This window comes from Coffea arabica, chromosome 2e (genome assembly GCF_036785885.1).
Source record: "Coffea arabica cultivar ET-39 chromosome 2e, Coffea Arabica ET-39 HiFi, whole genome shotgun sequence".
Lineage (NCBI taxonomy): Eukaryota > Viridiplantae > Streptophyta > Magnoliopsida > Gentianales > Rubiaceae > Coffea > Coffea arabica.
In genome coordinates, this window is record NC_092313.1 from 16923239 (window position 1) to 16937861 (window position 14623).

Below are 14623 nucleotides of genomic sequence, written 5' to 3' on the forward strand. Positions count from 1 at the left end.
CGGTGGCTTGAGGATGAAGCAACTGAGGAATTATGCGTGGAGATGGTGGCGATCATGGTGATAATTGAGTGTAGAAGACGAGAATCTTAACGTCAAGGGAATTAAGAGGACAAACATAAGGGACTTTGGCTAATGCCCCACTTGGGAATAGGAATTTTCACTTTATATGGTATCCCAATTTGTTGAACTGTGGATTTGAATATTGATGGGAAAAAACCCACAAAAGATATCTGAAGAACTTATATAATTTGAGTAAAAATACTAGTAGTTATTGTATTTGGCATCAAAGAATATGAGATCCCCCTTTTTTTTACCCCTTTATGTGTTTTTCTTCTTTTTTTTTTTTTTTTTTTTTGGGTCTCAAAGTTGAGTAGACACCTTGACTGACCAAATTCTAATGTATATTTAGGAAATCCTCACTTGTCAAAGCGACAAGATTATTAGATATTCAAATTCTAATGTATTTATGAAAGAGAAATAGCAATATAATAAAAAGTGGAACAGAGGGGAAGGATTGGGTTGGGTGGTACGGGGGAGGGAGGGTAAGCAAGAGGTCTCGGGTTCGAGTCCTCTCGCTTACACTAAAAATAAAATAAAATAAAAATAATAAAAAGTGGAACAGAGAGTGGCACAGGGTATGGGACAGAGGATCCGTTGCGCTTTTATCACTGTATTAATTAGGGCAGGAACATAACTTTTAGATTCTTATTTGATGCTCCGGTGATATCTCAAGGAGCATAGGAGGAGCGAATAAGAACTTGGCACCCTTGAAATTACAGACGCAATTGACATCACCAAGAATGTGCTTTAAAGTGTCGTAGGAGCATTAGATTACTTTGTTTCTTGGAGTGAAAGCTGATATGCAGGAACTGATTCCTTGAGGTAATTTTGCTTAAGGAATACATTTCACTTTTGGATGTCCACTTAGCTTAATTGCAAGCTACATCTTTTGGCATCTTCCTGAATTGGGCATCAATTTCTTGTTATCCTACTTGTCACGCTTGTGTGGCCATCAAGGCCTTAGACTATGCTCATATGGAAACGGATAACTGATTCTTGGCAACAGTACGGATGTTTGCTTTAGCTTTGCGACTGAGTCCAAAGGATTTATGCTTACACGGAATATAAACCCCAAACTAAATCATTTGCTTTCTTCTTCAGTCTCAAATACGTTAAGGAAGTGTCAGTTTATTGAAGCAACCCCCTTTTTTTTTTTCTCCGTAAAGAGGATCAATAGTAATTCTTTACTTGCTTCCTTGAGAATTCAAACTCAAAAGTTTTAATAAATTCTAGATTGCGAGTGAAATATTTTGCTTTCCGTTGGACTAGGGGGGCATAAATAAGGGATGGTAGCGTATCTCACACTTTGTTCTCGAATACTAGATGTTGGAAAAATGTGCATCAAACAAAATTATTGTCTAGATAATGTCAGGGGGTTTCTTTTTATCTTTTCTTCATCTGCTTTTTCTTTTGTCTCTTTTGGTACAAAGAAACATCTGGAATATTTAAACAAGTGAAGGTGATGATATCCATTACCAATTTGAAACTTGGTACTTGCACAATCGAATAAAAGCACAAAATGAATCTGGTTCTGTGTTCCCTTCGCCAGTTCTTCTTCTCTCATCGCTAGGTTGGATTCTTTGTGCACTCTTTAATGCTACAGGCTAGACATGCATGATTACCATTTCTTAATGACATCTTTCTGATCTCCTATATATACATTGCTTTCTTTTCATGAGCAGGAAGAAAGGGAAATTGAATTATTGTGATTCTTGAGCATCACAATCCTTGATCAGCTGGTCAACTTTAAATAATTCAATTTGCCTTTATGGACCCGTGGCGCCCTATCACATGCTTCATTCAGGTAGCGAGCTTGATACCAGACAGCACATGTTCAATTTGTTGCAAGGCAGGCTAAAGCTCAACTGCCCGTGCTGGGTAGCTCGACTGGTTTTCGCTCGAAATCTTTTTTTCAAGATCTCTAGTTCGAATTCCAGTTGTTACTGTTTTAGATATCGGTTAAATCCGCTCTGTTTGGGCGCTATGGAATTAGTCAGACGTAAACTTGGATGCCCATAATGTCGAAAAAAAAAGGGCTAAAGCTCAGCCCAATTGGCATTTGCATCTTATTTTCATTTTTTGGTTGCATGCACTTGGCATCTTATTTTCAAATAAATATAACGAGAATCAAATGATGCATTTCTGATGCATCTGTTAATTTTTCTTGTAAATTTTTTTTCTAGGATGGAAGAAGGAAGGAAGGAAGGAGTGCGACTTCTTGGTAAATATGTTCATGTGAATTTAAGAAGAAAAAAAAAGTTTGGTTGTTCCAATTCTAATTTTCAGGTCAAAGCAGCCTTTCAAGATCATGAATATAGCACTCATATCACTGGTGGAACTCGAATTCTACACCTATTTGAGTGTATTTAGTTCGCCAATGAGGCGGGATTTTACTCATCCTGATTTCCCTCTTGTCACCAATTTGATTATGATTTTTTATTTTTTTTTTATATATACATATTGTCTTCATATGACCGTCAAAGTACGTCATGTATCATTATTGGACTGGGCCAAGAGATTTTTTCGCTCGGCGGGCTTGAAACTTGTCAAAAATCTGGCCCATGGCTCCCAATGGACAACCTGACCAATCTTTGTTAAACACTTCACTTTTTTAAGAGATGGGCCTAATGGTCCAGCCACTGATACCGCCAAATCCAGATTCCAAAACCAACGCCGATGAATGTTTGCCTTGACCGGCCTCCAAAACCATTCTAAAGCATATCGGTTCCGAATTTCTCTTCCCGCAAATGAAACTTTGACAGCAAACTGTTCGATGAAATTCCCCAATGAGCTGCAGTTTGCATCTGGCGCTCTCTTTCGCCATTTCCAAACTCCTACCCTTGTTAAATCTTCATTTATCAAACAGAATTCCTTCAGCAGCTCTTCTCCTTCTTCGTCTTCTCCAAGTCCTTCACCACCATGCGATCAAAATCTTGTCTCAACGGCCATCTCTATCCTGAAGCACCACCGCTCAAAATCCCGGTGGTCTTACCTCCGCTCTCTTCTTACCTCAAGCAACGAAGCCCTCACTCCATCTCAGTTTTCGCAAATAGCCCTCCAACTCCGTAACAATCCTCACCTTGCCCACAACTTCTTCCTCTTCACAGTCCGTCACTCGCTCTGTTGTCATTCTCTCTTCTCCTACGCTACCATTATTCACATCCTCTCTCGATCACACCTCAAAGCACAAGCTCAAGAATTAATCCAATCCGCCATTCGTAAATTCCCTGACCCCTCTCTATCAAGCCCACCTCCAATTTTCCAAACTTTGATCAGAACTTATAGGATTTGTAACTCAGCTCCATTTGTATTTGATTTATTAGTCAAAGCCTGCATAGAGTCTAAAAGAATCGAGCAGGCCACTGAAATAGTTAGAATGTTAAGGTCCAAGAAGATATGTCCAAATATCAGCACTTGTAATTCTTTAATTGAGTTAGTTTCGAAAAGTAGGGGCTGTTTTGCTGGTTACGATTTGTACAAGGAAATTTTTTGTTCTAGTGAAAAAAATGTGAATGAAAATGGTAAAAGGTTAAAAGTTTCCGGTCCCAACTCGAATACGTTTAATGTTCTTATGGTTGGGTTTTTGAGAGATGGCTTAGTGGAAAAGGTGGAGGAGATATGGAGGGAAATGGCAGGAATGAATTGTGTGCCAAATGCATTTAGTTATAGTGTGCTGATGGCAGCATATTGCGAGAATGGGAGAATGAAGGATGCTGAGAGGGTGTGGGATGAAATGGGGGTTGAGGGTCTTCAGCATGATATTGTGGCATATAATACTATAATTGGTGGGTTTTGTGAGATTGGAGAGGTTGGCAGAGCAGAGGAGAAGTTTAGAGTAATGTCTTTGGGTGGCTTCGAGAGTACTTGTGTTACATTTGAGCATCTTATAAACGGGTACTGTAAGATTGGGGATGCTGATACAGCGATCCTGTTGTACAAGGATATGTGTAGGAAGGGCTTTAGGCCTGATGGTACAACAGTTGATGCAATGATAAAGGCACTTTGTGATAGTAGCAAGGTTTCTGATGCCTTGGAGATAATGACAATGGCAATAAAGAATCCTAATATCTTCCCTCAAAGGAAGAGCTTTGAGTATCTAATTAAGAGCTTGTGCCAGGTGGGGAGCATGGAAGAAGCTCTGAAGCTTCAGGCAGAGATGATTGGCAATGGTCATGAACTAGATGAAGAGATCTATGGTGCTTTCATTGATGGATATGTCAAACAAGGAAATGAGGAGATGGCACGAAGGTTGAGGGTAGAAATGTTAACAATTTTAATCCCTACTCAGAATGGCTAGATGAAGATTGTGCTTCCTATTTGTTCGTTTGTATTATTTGCTGGATTTGAAGTAACATCAGAATTCAAGCACAGGAACACACATTTTGGTTGTGCACTGCAGTGATGCACTGCAGTAATGGAAACTTGCTGGAACTGTTTTGTCTGAATATACGGGCTGCAATTTGGTAGAGGTGATATCATTTTCCTGAACTACATAGTTTGATCAATTTGGTTATGGTGAATAGCATTCTAATTTCATTTCAAAATGTAATTGGGTACATGTCATTGCTATGCAACTAGCTGAATGTTTTCTTCTTTTGCTATTGAAGACAAAACGTTGGCTTCACTGTTGCTGTGTGATAATGATCTTGTCTTTGTGGTTTTTGTATTTCACGATGCTGTAATGTGGATGCTGCCAAGCTTAGCAATAGAGTTAAAATCTGGGAAGGGACATGAGCTAAAATGCCCCTCAAACCATTTTCCTTTCTGGACTTTTACATGGGTCATCTTAATAGAGAGAACAGATTGCCACTGCATTGGTATCCGTCAGTTGGTTTTGCAGACCATTACCGACTCTGAAACATGTCTTTACAGATCATTGGTTTTGCACAGGTTAAACACATTTATTAAGTCTTGGAATGAAAATGAGTTTTCATGCACTTGTTCTTGTGGATGTAGCAATGATGATGCTCTGGGTAAGCGATACAGTTTTATCAGTCGTGAAGTAATTATTAAGTATCTTATAAATGGTAAAATAGTTCATTTTATGTTTTATTCCTTTTGTTTTCAGTTGATATTTGCTTCTGTCAACCTTTTTTTTTTAATTTCTAAATTTGACCTTATTTTCTGGTTGCAGGTGGCATAATGTCAAACCAAGAGACCTATCAGAACCATGGATGTTGTACTTTGCCTACTAAAAAGATTCTGTCAATTTGGTCAGTTTATTACTCTTGTTGATCATTTTGTACTGCAACAGTTAATCAATTTCCTCATGTACGGGGATAATGTTGGCAGAGACAAAATGAAATACATTTTGTGGGGTAAAATGAAATACATTTCAGTAGGATAAAATGAAGTTTATTTCAGAACAAACGCAAAATTCTACTGTTCATTCTGGTCATAGTCTGGCCTTTCAACCCATTAGTAATGCTTCTGTACTTGCACAAATGAATCAAATAAAGATCAAACGCCTTAAGTTGTCGTATGACTTTTACTTGAAGCTTTGTCTGTACATACTGTCAACTTTGTCAGAATCCTGTACTTGTAAGATCTAAAAATAGCAAGGAAGAAAAAGTAGTAGCAAATGCTACTGCAGACAGTAATTGTTGATGTCTGATGGTAGGACCAGCTATACAAATCATAGAGAGGGAAGTAGCCAAAGATTAAAAAGCGAAGATGCTAGAGAGAAGATCCAAGATAAGAAGGCCAACAAGGCAGAGATCAGATATCTACTGCAATACTGGGGAGGACAGAAAGACTCATCAGCCTGGAGCAAGAGATCCACGATACCGGCTGTTGAGCTAGCTGCTGCCAATGTGAGGATTGATAGAACCTGTTCATATGATACTAGGATTAGCTCTGTCACAACCACCGCCATATATCATTTTAATGTTTTTGAATATGCTAGGAGCAGATCATACCCAATCACCTATAACAATGACCAGCAATATCCCCAGCTGTTTAACAGGGCATTGGACCAGTATGGAGTATCCATCCAGCAGAGCTAGAGTGAAGCTCCATGGAATGACCAGACCCATGACTGTTACCAAGAAACTGGAATTTCACATGCAATTAGGAGGAACATATTGCTTTTAGCAGAGGATGGAAGTCACAGGAAGAAATGCAGAAAAAGAAAAAGAATAATATGATGCAGTTGTGGTTGTATTATGTTGCTAATTCCATTAAAACCATTTCTGCAAGCATCGTTTTTAATCCTGGCCCCATTACACTGTTATTCTTGATTAATGTCTTGATGAATGCTTCTTTCTTTTCTCAACCACCCCCAGCCTTCCCTCTCCCCCCCCCCCCCCCCCCCCCCTCCTTTCACAGTTCTCCTCATTTGTAGGTAACGTTCACTTCTTGATGGGTATGAATTTTATTTTTTGGTTCCCCTTTGAAATCCAGAACAGGCGAGGAAAAGAAAGCATACAAAGATAGAAGATATCATATAGCAGTTCGAAAGAATCAAGCCTCAACCAGAACTAACATGGAGGAGGAATTACCAAAAGGCAGTATAGCTGTAAAAGTCGACTCCCAAAGACATGGAGAGAAGAGAAGCAGAGGAAAAGATAGCCTGGCCCAATCTCAAAATAAAGCTGGCGCTGGTCCCCATGGACCCTGGAACGTCTTGTATGGCCATATGATGAAAAATGGATGTTGCTGGTGCTGCTGCAGTTGCATGGAGTGGGATAGAAATCCCAGTTGCGAGCTTCAAATGATGACAGAGATGATGATACTGTCAGTGAAGAATATAGATCATGTTGGGGACCTCCCCTCTTTCCCAGGCTCTTCATTCTTGTGACTTGGGTATTCAATTTTGAATCTTTGCCTGGGCGAAATCATCATCAAACTCCGATAGATAATTTAGTTGTGATGTGCAGCAGTATGGGAATCACATGCATAGACCTTGAGGAATCTGCTTCACAGTATGTTGCCCTTTCTGATTTCTGAGTTTCGAGATGTACGCTGCTTTTGGGGAAAGGATAGTGTGTATTAAGGAGGAGTCCGTGGGTTGCGAGACTGTTGTGCGACCAGCGATGCGAGGGATGAAACTACTTGTCGTCTATGTCTCCAGTTCTTCTTCTGCCGTTTTTCGGCTCTCTCTCTCTCTCCAGAGAACTCCTCTTTGACGCAAGGAAAAGGTAGCTTAAACTATTAGTAGTAGTTAGGAGGAGGAGTTTCTGACTTATTACTTCTCATCTCAGGTGGAGTTTAGATTAATCAAGTGAAGTGTGTGTTTCTTCTTAAAGTCAATTTTGGTGAGTGAAAATGTTTTTCCAACGGACGAGCCAACGCCCTGTTTCTGTTGGATTTGACTCTTGGATTTCCTCACCCTCTTGTCAGGAGTTTCGTCCTTTTTTTCTTTTCACTTTCAACTACTAGTAGTAGGTGTTTTTTGTACTAAGAGATTTTTTTTTTCCTTCAAAAATTGTACGAAAGATGTGTATAAATACACAAGAATGAATGAACTGTCTCTGGATTTGTGGACCAGCGAAAGTTGCTCTTCTTGGCTCTCTCTCTCTCTGCCGACATTGCAAACGGGAAGGGGCAGTTTACAAATGCAGGAGGGAACATATATAATTACTCTTGGAAAAAAAAAATTTCCCCCCCACCTATATGCACACGTAAAGCTTCACGGAAGTTCTTCGTTTTTGGGACGAGTTCTTCGAAAACATCCATCATATCATATGGTGTATCGTCATATAGCAATTATCCTTAGTTTCCTGCTGCTTCAAATTCTTTATTGCAATTTGCATTTTCAGTTGCAGCAAAGAATTTCATAGTTTGGTGTTTGTGTGAACTGTCCAATTTCACGACAGAGTTTTTGTATCGTTACGGGGCAGTCTTTTGCCTCTAGCTATTCAAATTCTCAATTGCCGAAAGACTAAACCAAAAAGGTTGGCATCAGCTGACTAGGGCAGTAAATCTACTGCCACTTCAAAAGAAGGCAAATCGCTTAATACGCTTGCATTCGAGAGACGACTGGAAAAATTTTTGAAATAACCTCCAAAACCATTTCCCAATTACTTTTTTTTTACTTCGTACGCATAGCGTCTCAAACAAATGTTTTAACTGTAATAATCCATTTTCAATTTGAATATTCAAAAGTTTTAAAAAAATCAATCACTTTGATTGTTCTTCCCTTCATTGAATATACCAAAGAGGTTCGAAACAAAATTCTAAAAACGACATGCTGCAGAAGCAGGGCAGTACGTCACTTTCACCACTAACATACGATGCCAGGAACACCACAAATTCAAGTCAACTAAGACATGAATGACTGAATGAACATTCAATAAACTTGAAGGTCTAAGCCAGCCACTTGTAACCAATTTAATTAAAGAAAAGAATATTACATTCAATCCCACGTGCTTTATGTGTTTAGATAGGGATTATTTGGGATCATTTTTTGAAAAGAAAATACTGTTAACACTTTTCTGAACACTTTTATGATGTTATGTATGTGAGAAAAAATGATAATTGAAAAATGTGTTTATAATACAATCAAATAAGTTTGTGCAAAACCAAAGCCAACTGCCTGCCCCCCTGTCCAGCCCTCAGTTTTGGATGATACCCTTGAAAAACTACGTGAAACAATCTCCAAAAGCAACAAAACCAAAAGAGCACCTCAATCTCAATGCATATTTACTATACTATAAAAGTGAACCAGAAAAGCATCATCAAATTTTTTATCATATAACTAGTACACCAGAGTATGTGCTAAGCTCATAATTCTTAATTTGAAGTCCAGAAGACAATTGATCTGGGGAAGTTAATAAAGAAAAATGCATAAAAACCAAGGGCTGCTCTTCACTCGGCAATTCTCCACTCTGAGATCAACTGCAGAGCACAAAACAATTGATTATCAATACCAGCACACGTAGGAAAGTTTCAAGCTAAACCCCAGAGAAGTAGATCAAATTACATTAACAGGAAGATCAGGAAAATTTACATATAACAGCTCAAGGAACTGATTAGCAACAGAAATTTGCCAGGGACAAACCAACAATGTTTTCCACTTAAACAGTTAGCCAAAGAGCGTACTACAAATACTACCTGATGCATATTTATGCAGTGAGAATTTGGGACATTGTGGGAGGGGGAGAGAGAGGGTTTGTGTTACCCTTGTAACAAAATTATGCCATGTTCAGGGAGCTTAACAGCATCCTGATAGTCCAATGACATAATAGGAAAGAAATTTTGTTCCAATAATGGGATGTATGATCTGACAAAAGGAAAACTCATGGGAGCAATCTGCAATCACTATGTTGTATGATGTTCTAACTGATTAAATTCCTGGTCCATTTTGATACTCCTACCAAGAGAAGAAACTAACAGGTGTTTATAACAAGAAGTATTCCTACAACTAAATTCGATATAATTAACCAAGACAGAATGACTATCAGAAGTACTAATCTAGGGCAAATGCTTAACCTATAATCTCAGTATCAACTTTTGAGCACCCTGTTTTCTTTCAAAGCCAGTCTGGCAATCAAACTCTGTACACCCTTGACGAATACGAGAAACATAGTACCGCCCCAAAAATGTATTGACGAAAATAATCATGGCCTACTCTTCGCGATTGGAACCAATTTCAGAGATAAATCAAACGCTGTAAAGACACAGGTAAATGTTCTCTCAACACGAGATGACCGATTCAACTTCTTAGGATTATGAAACGACAGCTTACACATCACATTACATGCTCACAATGCCAATCACAAAATTTCACCCACCCCGAAAGTTTGAATAATTTTTGCAAAAGGAAATCTCAACGAATAGAATCCACATCTCGTTGCTACAGAAAACTGACATCCCTAATACCCAAAAAGGCAATTAACCAACCATAAATTATTGGCAAATTGCTCTGAAATCAGACCAGATTTTAATTTTTTTTGAGTGTTTGTTGGGGAAGAAAGGGGGGGGCGGGGGGAGGGGGGGAGCCAGCCCACAAGAAGAACTATATTTACAACTTCAAATTCAGATGAAACCGTAAAATACCTGAGACAAAAGAGACGAGAAATTAAAAATCGAGGCTCAGCTCATCCCTATCACCGGAGAAGTAGTGGAGGACGTAAGGGGTTATTCGAATGACAACGACCCAAGCTCCGAACATGGCGACGTGGGACTTGAGCTGCTTCAAAGCCTCTGCTTTGTCTGGTTTCTTAATAAACATTCCTGGAAACATCTTTGCAAATCGATCTCTGCTCTTTTTCTTCAACAATCAATCTAAGAGAAATATAATGCGACACCAGTTCATTCATAACCCCTATTTAAAACCCTAGATCTCCTCTTTCCGCCCATTGGTTATGTGGCCTTTGGAGGGGAAGAACACTTAGGGCTGGGCTTGGGCCCAGTATAACGTCCACATGAGTTCATGCTCAGGCGCCCATTCGATGTACATGAACCAGCAATTGTGATATAATGGTCCATGTCTTCCAACCCAAACAATAAATGGGAGGAATGGTGTCGGCCGATACGTCCAATTCCACTGAAGAAGTTCCAATCAGGCTGACAACGCTGTCCAAACCGTGCATCTTTAGGAGAGGTTTTATTTTTTTTTTCCCTTTTTTTTTCGCTTAATGAAGGAAAATCCACACTGCCCATAGAGGTACTTGAAGTTTAAAAGGGATGACCCATGAGGAGGGCAACCTGGCTACAGAAATCCAGAATAGGAATACTAATAGAGTGTCTTAAATCACGCTCAATGTTTTGATAACTGGATTAAATTTTAGGATTTCCTTTTAGTCTTTTTTGGGACCATTATAACCTTACAACTAATGGCACAAAAGGAAACTCAGTCATTAACCGCTGTGTATTACTGCCACACTTGAAAATTTAAAAAAGTGATCACTGAGTGTTAATAACAAATAGTAAGCCTCTCACTTTGTGCTGTATATTTTGTAGATGTTTCTTTGTTATTAGGGCTCAATCCAACTTGGGAATGATGATAATCAGTCGGATTTTTCTTGGATATCTCACAGCCATATCGGTCTCACGTAAATATGTCAATCACAACCTAATTGCGTTGATATGTCCAAACTCGCTCACCAATAATCGACACATTCAATTTGAATGGATCTAAATGGGTATATCTAATTAAACCCATTTAATCGGTGGATAGTGGTTTGACTCGACTTATCTATTTATATGCATTTAAAAATAATTATAAATTTAATCTCAACTTTTAGTGAATGTTAAGCAAATAAATTTGAATTTCTTATCAATGTAATAACAATAAAATACTATTATTTTTATCAAACAACATATGAAAAAATTAAAAAAATAAGTAACATTTTAAATGACTCATAAATGGGTAATTGGGTATATATACACATACCCATTTATTAAATGGGTATAAGTGGACCCATTTATTTAAACTGGTATAACTAGGTTGATCCAATAATATCCATTATTCAGTTATAATCCATCTGAATCATCCATTTTGGCACCTCTAATCTCACATTATGCTCAGGATTTTTTGTGAGACTAAGGATGCATTTGATAAAACTGAAATCTGAAATTTGAATCCATCAAATTATTGAATTGTTAAATATTAAATTAAATACATTTGAGTGTATATGACATTCAGTAATCAATGAATATCTTATCACTTATATTTGGAAACAAGTTTTGTCTAGAAAATTCAGTGTCAATTAATTAATTCAGATAATTAAGTTTTTGTTACAAAACGCGTTTGAACATATTAAGATCTGAATCCATTAAATTTAAATACTGAACTAGGTTATTGAAGAGGGCTTAAGTTTTTATCACGGGAAAAATTAAAAAAGAAAATTGAAGAACTACAGTTTAGGATGTTGAAGCCTTACTATTATACAAAACCGGATGCTGAACGACATTGTGTCTCTCGGGATTAGCCGATCGATTCAATGAACTGGTCCTAACTCCGATATTTTACTGGCAATGATGAGATAGCTCACTTCACCTCCCTACCATGGAGGCAAGCTTGTGCATTCAATTGGAGGACCAAATCGTACATCCCAAAAAGTCGAGATCAATCCCCTTGGCATCCCTCAGCAGTTTTGCCCCGAGCTTACCAATTTTAGGAACTTGTGGTCAATCAATCCCATGCTCCTATTGGCAGTTTGGCACCAAGCTCTAACCAATCACCAATGCCATAGATATTTTCAGTAGTTGACCGTGGAAGTCTTGAAGTTACAAGGGTCATATATTAATACCCTGAACTAGTCATTTTGGGGTGCATCGCTCAAAAGTCAGAACCATCCCACAGGGATGAAGAAGAAAAGTAGCGAAGGACAATGGTCAGGCGTCAGCTTTGCTAGGCGAAGGTGATAAACGCACTTGAACATTGAATCATGTTGAATAACAAAACAATCATTTGCTCAGAACAGAACCCCCAAGAGAGAGAGGGAGAATTGATTTAATTGGTGTACCAAGTGATTTACTTCGAAATTACAAGCCAAATCGAGTAATGCAATCAAGTGAAGGAAGTACCACCACTTTGACAGCTTTTACACCAGACATAAATTTTAAACACATTCATATACTTTGGAATAATTCCCTTTGTTGTTAGGTGAGATGAGGATGAAAGCGTTGGGACTTTTGATACTGAGTAATATAGACGTAAATAAATGGGATAATTTCACAAACCTCCGTTGAGCTTTCTAGTAACACTACTCGAGGTTTTAAAAATTTCACGTCTCTTGCCAGTGATTTAGGACCCTTTACTTGCATCATGATAGTTGAAATTATCACACTGTTCTATGAAACTAGGACTAATAAATAATGTAAAATTGGGGAACAAATGCATCCAAATTAGTTAATTACATTTAACTAGAATAACATAATTTTGATGTCTAATTAATCTGATTAAAACTCAATTACAGAAAGGTGCCAATTGATGAAGAAATTTGGCGCTATTTTTGTGAATGATTGGATTTGACAAGGATGAACGAACAAGTCTCTGATATTGTAGCCATATAATTAGAAGGGAAGAAATAGAGAAGAAGAAAAAAACAAAGGAAAAAGAAGAAGAAAATGGAAACAAAGTGAAGATGTTGTTCATCTGTTGGGGAGTGAAGGTGATTTAAAGTATAAATCAGGGTACGAATTTCCTTTTCATCTTAGCCTACTATTACAAAATGTTCTTGTTAATCAGTTTCAAGAAAATTAGTATGTTATCTATGATACATTATAAACTGCCTTGCTTGAACAGTAGATTTTTGAGTTGTAAATAAAGCTAAATTCCTATACTTCATGCGTCCTGTTGTTATGTATAAATTTATACGATGAGGAAGAGATGATAGAAAAATATTAAGAGTTGAAGTAAATGTCAGTGTGTTGTTCTGAATCTTGTGTCAAGTAAAAGTTATATTTTGTTGTTGAAAGATGTGGGTGAATTCCATAATTCCCCCCTATGGCTTGAAGAGACCATAATTTCTGCTAAATGTTTTCATTATGAACTCTAAATGCAGCACAAAACAATAACTTTATATAAACCTAAACTCTTGCTGCTCGCAATCATAGTTTTGAGGGTGTAGATGCAGCTTTGATGTTTATGTACACTTGCTTCTAAATCAAAAATAACTTGTAGGTAGTTTTGATGTTTATGTACACTTGCTAATGTTGTTAAAGCATTGCTTATGTTTCCATATAGTGCTTGAAAATTCTTGAATTACATTTGTACCCCCTCAATTTTCCTAATCATTTCAACCTTTTAATAACTTGCAATCATTTCAACCTTTTTCACTATGAACTTTAAATGCAGCAAAAAACAATGACTTTTTTTACACCCAAACTCTTGCTGCTCACAATCATAATCTTGAGGGTGTAAATGCAGTTGTGATGTTTATATACACTTAATCTAGCGATTGAAACTTGCAGGTACCTGTTGCTATTGTTGTTAAAGCATTGCGTGCTTGAAATTTTCTGAATTGCATATACATCCTCTAAACTTTCAATCTCCTACTGATACAAGGACCAAGAGGGCATTCATGGAATAAAAATATCATCTTACTCATGAATAATATTTTACTTCTATTTGGACTGAATTGTTACCAAAGCAAAGGTGGTCAGTGAAATTTTTAAACCCCATGGGATGTCAGTGCAAGTGTCAGAAATCTCTCTCCTGAGATTTCTGAAATTATCCCTAAATAAATAAGCTCGTGTTATTTAACCCCCAAAACAAAAACCTACGTAATTTTTTTTTTCTCACAGCAAGGAAGTTAATGAGAGCTCGAAGAGATAAACCCTGCTTGACTAAAGGTACGGATATATCCATGGTCAGAGCTACAGTGTACTTTTGGAGTAGATCATATGAGAGTATGGTAGAGCTTAGATCCCAAAAATTCCTCAAAGCTACTTGTGTTTTACTTTGACGAATTTAGTCCAATCTTCTCATGCCATGTCAGTCAAGAAGAACAGATCAACGGAGGTCAAAGAGTGTCATGTGCAAACCACGTGATTGTCTCTTCACAGTAACAACATCACAGTCTACTTCTTCACACTCATTCCCTTTGATTTGGCTCATTTCTAATAGATTTTCTCTCTATTTTTCGTAATACAGTTATGAGTGCATAACACG

General features: G+C 37.7%; 3 protein-coding genes across 11 annotated transcripts; 1 reads left to right on the forward strand and 2 right to left on the reverse strand.

The window, feature by feature from the left end:
- The first annotated feature begins 2713 nt into the window (after positions 1-2713).
- Positions 2714-7548, forward strand: LOC140004157 (uncharacterized). 9 transcript variants are annotated; one of them, XM_072079395.1, is made up of 5 exons: positions 2714-4529; positions 4668-5033; positions 5195-5273; positions 5681-5873; positions 5966-7548. In XM_072079395.1, the coding sequence occupies exon 1, from the start codon at positions 2741-2743 to the stop codon at positions 4355-4357; it is 1617 nt and encodes a 538-aa protein (XP_071935496.1). In that variant the 5' UTR covers positions 2714-2740; the 3' UTR covers positions 4358-4529; positions 4668-5033; positions 5195-5273; positions 5681-5873; positions 5966-7548. The 9 variants fall into 9 exon arrangements, with proteins under 9 accessions (XP_071935496.1, XP_071935498.1, XP_071935493.1 ...); XM_072079397.1 differs by having other exon boundaries at positions 5687-5873; XM_072079392.1 differs by lacking the exon at positions 4668-5033.
- Positions 5394-6697, reverse strand: LOC113731342 (CASP-like protein 5C1). The gene is made up of 3 exons (XM_027256556.2): positions 6561-6697; positions 5979-6111; positions 5394-5890 (listed from the first exon to the last, which is right to left on the reverse strand). The coding sequence occupies exons 1-3, from the start codon at positions 6695-6697 to the stop codon at positions 5696-5698; spliced, it is 465 nt and encodes a 154-aa protein (XP_027112357.2). The 3' UTR covers positions 5394-5695.
- Positions 7549-8720: 1172 nt separating the features above from the next.
- Positions 8721-10366, reverse strand: LOC140036772 (mitochondrial import receptor subunit TOM6 homolog). Its single transcript, XM_072079401.1, has 2 exons — positions 10060-10366; positions 8721-8898 (listed from the first exon to the last, which is right to left on the reverse strand). The coding sequence occupies exon 1, from the start codon at positions 10244-10246 to the stop codon at positions 10082-10084; it is 165 nt and encodes a 54-aa protein (XP_071935502.1). The 5' UTR covers positions 10247-10366; the 3' UTR covers positions 8721-8898; positions 10060-10081.
- Between the last annotated feature and the right edge of the window lie 4257 nt (positions 10367-14623).